Raw genomic sequence first — 4,697 nt, forward strand, 5'->3', positions numbered from 1 at the left:
ATTTTTTATTTTTTTGACAAATCTTATTTTATTCAGGTAGCAGTCTGATCACATATAGTCCAACAACACTCAAATAATAAATTTAATCAGATGTTAAAAAGATTGGTTTTCAAACATCATAGCCAATGATGCCACGCTTGCCTATGATCTCTCTGACATAAAACCACATTAACACCTCAGTGGCCACCAAACCATTCAGCACAGCTTCCTTAACTGAGTTGTTTGAAGCTACCAGTCTAAGCACTCTTGACTATTTTTTTCAGGCTCTGAATAGCTCTTGGGATCTCAGCAGGGGTGGGAGGAATCAGCTCAACCTTGGTGTAGTACCAAAATGTGGCTAATTGAGACTTCGAGTAAGTCACAGCTGCGTTCACAAGCACTGGCGTCTTCTCCAGTTACGGATAAATTGGGCCATGGTTCTGGGATGGAAAGCTCATTGCCCCGAATGGCCAGCTGAATTTGTTTATTTTTTGAGATAGAGTCCCACTCTGTCGCCCAGGCTGGAGTGCAGTGGCACAATCTCGGCTCACTACAACCTCTGCCTCCCAGGTTCTAGGGATTTTCCTGACTCAATGTCCCGAGTAGCTGGGATTACAGGCACCCACCAATATACCCAGCTAATTTTTGTATTTTTAGTAGAGACAGCGTTTCACCATGACAGCCAGGCTGGTCTTAAAATCCTGACCTCAGGTGATCTGACCACCTCAGCCTCCTAAAGTGCTGGGATTACAGGTGGGAGCCACTGAGCCCAGCCTGTTTGTTTTTTTGAGATGGAGTCTCGCTGTGTCACCCAGGCTGGAGTGCAGTGGCACGATCTCAGCTCACTGCAACCCCTGCCTCCTGGGTTCAAGCAGTTCTACTGCCTCAGCCTCTCAAGTAGCTGGGACTACAGGCACGTGCCACCACACCTGGCTAATTTTTGTATTAGGCTCAAACTCCTGACCTCAGGTGATCCATCTGCTCAGCCTCCCAAAGTGTTGGGATTACAGGTGTGAACCACCAGGCCTGGCAGAATTTTTTTTGTAGAGACAGAGCTTCGCCATCTTGGCTAGGCTGCTCTCAAATGCCTGGGCACAAGCCATCTGCCCACCTCAGTTTCCTAAACTGCTGGGATTATGGGCGTGAGCCACGGCACCCAACCTCCAGGCTGTAACTTGGTGATGTCATTCACTGGGAGGATGAAAACAGGGGATGTCCTGAAGAGGAAGATGTTGAGTTCCATTTGACCCAAGCCGAGTTCTGATGCCAGCTGACTTCTTGGTGAAGCAGCTTCATAAGCAAAACTGCTGAAGGCTTACAAGTTACTAGAAGTTGAAACAGATAGTAGTGTAGACCTCTATGACCAGCTTTGGCACACATGAGGGAAGCATGCCTGGGTTGATCCGAAATTGGGGTTTGATAGAATGAGAGGTCTTGGAAGGTCAAGTGAAGTAAGAAGCTGCCCTGAGAGTGTAGCTGAACATTCCTGGGATCCAATGAGGAAAGTGAACCAAGAGAATCTAAGACCTAGACCAGTGCTTCTCAAATTTGAGCATCACCTGAAGAGCTCATGAAACCATAGCCAGCTGAGCTTCACCCCAGGTTTCTTTCTTTTTTTTTTTTTTTTTTTGAGATGAAGTCACACTCTGTTGCCCAGGCTAGAGTGCAGTGGTGCAATCCTGGCTCACTGCAACCTTCGCCTCTTAGGTTCAAGAGAGTCTCCTGCCTCAGCCTCCAGAGTAGCTGGGATGATGGGCACACACCACCACATCTGGCTAATTTTTCTATTTTTAGTAGAGACAGGGTTTCACCATGTTGGCCAGGCTGGTCTTGAACTCCTGACCTCAGGTGATCTGCCCTCCTTGGCTTCCCAAAGTGCTGGGATTACAGGCATGAGCCACCGTGATGGGCCCTCACCCCAAGTTTCTGATTCAGTAGGTAGGTCTGGGTTGGGGCCTAAGAATGTGCACTGCTGACCAGTTCCCTCATGCTGATGCGGTAGGCCCCGGGGAGTGGGGAAGCACACTTTGAAAACCCCTGGTGGAGAGCAAAGCATCCGGCAGCAGGCAAACGTTGAATCATTTCCAGAGTGAATGGATGAAAAGAGGCGTCTTCTTCAGGAAGAGAGGTCTCCCTGCAGTCAAACACTAGGCTGACGGTAAGGCCACATGGGATAACGGCAGGTGGTAGACAGAGCCGAACTTCAGAGTCTGGATTCAGAGAAGGAGAAATTTGGGGGGACAAGGTCCAGGACTGACCCTGCCAAGGTAATGATGAGAGATCAAGGAATTGAGTGTTACAAGGGTATTCAAAATGAATTACTTCTGGCAGAGGCTAGAGTCTAGAGGGAAGTTCCAACAGGAAGTGAAGATTTGAAGAGGGAAGTAGCTACGCTGGGGCTAAATTCTGTAACGCTGACCCTGTGTAGGCCCTACAGACAGCAGCCCATCCAGGCTATGTACCAGAACTAGCAACACAATCTACGGGAAGTGTGCGATCCCTCAGCAACGACGCTGCATGCAGTGTAGCTTCCCTTACGGTTTTACAGGGGCCGCGGGGAGCACACCCTGTGGGGGCGACTGTGATTGGGTCTAGTTCGTGGTCCCTCCAGCAGGCGTTCTCCTCCAGCCGCTGTAATGATGGGCGCCAGGGCTCAGGTGCTGACCGCGCTACTTGACACCTGTGCAACCCTCCTCAATGTTCCTTACCTCTACAGGCCTCAGGTTTCCCGCCTAAAAATGCGCTAATAATAGTAAACCACACAATCTCAGCGAGAGGACACGGTGACGTGATTAACGTAAGGCTGTGGTCATGTTGTCTACTACAGGTCCTGGCCAACGCTCAGAGTGGCGTGTAGCCTGCGAGCTTCACGTTCCTGAGGGCCCGTGTGGCCGCACATCTGCAGGACGGCGCCGACCTTTTGCTTAACCAGTCCGGCTGCCTCTGGGATGTTCGGGCCGCGGCCGGACTAGGGGGTCTGAAAAGGGTCTGCGCAGCCGCAGAAGGGCTTGCAGTGGCGCCTGACGGCCGCTGGGGACCACGGGAACCGATGGGTTAGCCCCGCCCCGAGGGGTCAGGGGTCAGGGGCCACCGGATGGCGAGGGATCTGCTGCTGGTGGTGGAGACACCCGGTTCCCGGCCTATGGCTCCGGCGCAGCGCTGCCCCCTGTGCCGCCAGACTTTCTTCTGTGGTCGCGGGCACGTCTACAGCCGCAAGCACCAGCGGCAGCTGAAGGAGGCTTTGGAAAGGCTCCTGCCCCGGGTGCGGAGGCAAGGCTAGAGATGGGCTGGGAGTGCGGGGCAGGTCAGTGAAGGCCAGAGCGGGTGTGATTTGGGGGTTCTCTTCAGGGTTCTACTTGGCTTCTTCGCCGCAGGTGGAGGCGGCCCGCAAAGCCATCCGCGCCGCTCAGGTGGAGCGCTATGTGCCGGAACACGAGCGATGCTGCTGGTGCCTGTGCTGCGGCTGTGAGGTGCGGGAACACCTGAGCCATGGAAACCTGACGGTGCTGCACGGGGGGCTGGTGGAGCATCTGGCCAGGTGAGAGCCGGGCTGGGAGACTCCTCCAGCACAGACGTGTACATACATATACGGGAGGACGCTTTTGTGATTTGATCAGGATGGATGGATTGAGTCACTTCACAGGTGTTGCCAGCCTTGTTGGGGTAGGGGTCGTATGCTGCCACGGTCCCAAGTGGTTCTGGTGGTCTAGCTGCGAAAGGCAGCTTGGTCACCGCCCCTAACCTCCCCTTGGATTCTCACAATTTTATGGGAAGAAAAGAGATGAGATCTTGGAGACTGGTAACAGTATTCCTCTCTCAGCCCTGCCCCAGGTAGAAACCCAGATGTCAGTTTGCACTACAAACCTAATGTTTAATATCTGAGTAATATTTTATAACCTATAGCTGAGATTGCTTATCCTCTCCATTTTCAGCCCAGAGCATAAGAAGGCGACCAACAAATTCTGGTGGGAGAACAAAGCTGAGGTCCAGATGAAAGAGAAGTTTCTGGTCACTCCCCAGGATTATACACGGTGAGTCACTGGTATTGAAGGTGAAGTAGCAGAGTGAATTCTCTGGATCTTTGTCAGGTATGGGAAGTTACTCTATTAACTAGAAAGTTCAGGAGGGACTTCTGAAGTATCTACTACCTTCATAACACTTACTATTCTAGGTACTATATTGGACACAAAAGTGTGACAGTTCTTGAGGTTTAGTTGGGAAATGGGATTTAGCAAATGGACAATACTAAAAGTTGACTATTATCAACTACTTAAATGTGAGGCACAGACAATACTAAAGTTTGTTTGTTAGAAGAGGCTCTTTATAGTGTCTAAGAAACTGCTACTCAGCCAGTACCTACTTTCAATATTTTTTGGACTCGTATTTTCTTTTATTATTTTTTTAGGTGGAATTTTGCTCTTCTCGCCCAACACAGAGTGCAGTGGCATGATCTCAGCTCACTGCAAACTCTGCCTCCCAGGAACAAGTAGCTGGGATTACAGGCATGTGTCGCCACGCCCATCTAATATTTTTTTCTTCTTCTTTAAGAGGGAGTCTCCTTCTGTCACCCATGCTGGAGTACAATGGCATGATCTCGGCTCACTGCAACCTCCGTCTCCCAGGTTCAAGCAATTCTCCTGCCTTAGCCACCTGAGTAGCTGTGATTACAGGTGCCCACCACCACACTCAGCTAATTTTTGTATTCTTTTTTTTTTTTT

The 4,697-nt window shown here is 50.7% G+C and overlaps 1 protein-coding gene and 1 pseudogene across 2 annotated transcripts in view; one reads left to right on the forward strand and one right to left on the reverse strand.

Annotated features, from left to right (window-relative positions):
* Window positions 1-58: 58 nt before the first annotated feature.
* LOC108300619 lies at window positions 59-499 on the reverse strand (annotated as a pseudogene).
* Window positions 500-3,052: 2,553 nt separating this feature from the next.
* CENATAC (centrosomal AT-AC splicing factor) overlaps window positions 3,053-4,697 on the forward strand; it is a 20,246-nt gene continuing 18,601 nt past the window's right edge. For both annotated transcript variants that reach the window (XM_037736724.1, XM_017523485.2), the window contains exons 1-3: window positions 3,053-3,241; window positions 3,354-3,517; window positions 3,912-4,010. In XM_037736724.1, coding sequence (XP_037592652.1) covers window positions 3,074-3,241; window positions 3,354-3,517; window positions 3,912-4,010 — 431 coding nt within the window. In that variant the 5' untranslated portion in view covers window positions 3,053-3,073. The remainder of the gene's footprint in view (window positions 3,242-3,353; window positions 3,518-3,911; window positions 4,011-4,697) is intronic.

Source organism: Cebus imitator, unplaced genomic scaffold (genome assembly GCF_001604975.1).
Source record: "Cebus imitator isolate Cc_AM_T3 unplaced genomic scaffold, Cebus_imitator-1.0 Scaffold28, whole genome shotgun sequence".
Taxonomy (NCBI): domain Eukaryota; kingdom Metazoa; phylum Chordata; class Mammalia; order Primates; family Cebidae; genus Cebus; species Cebus imitator.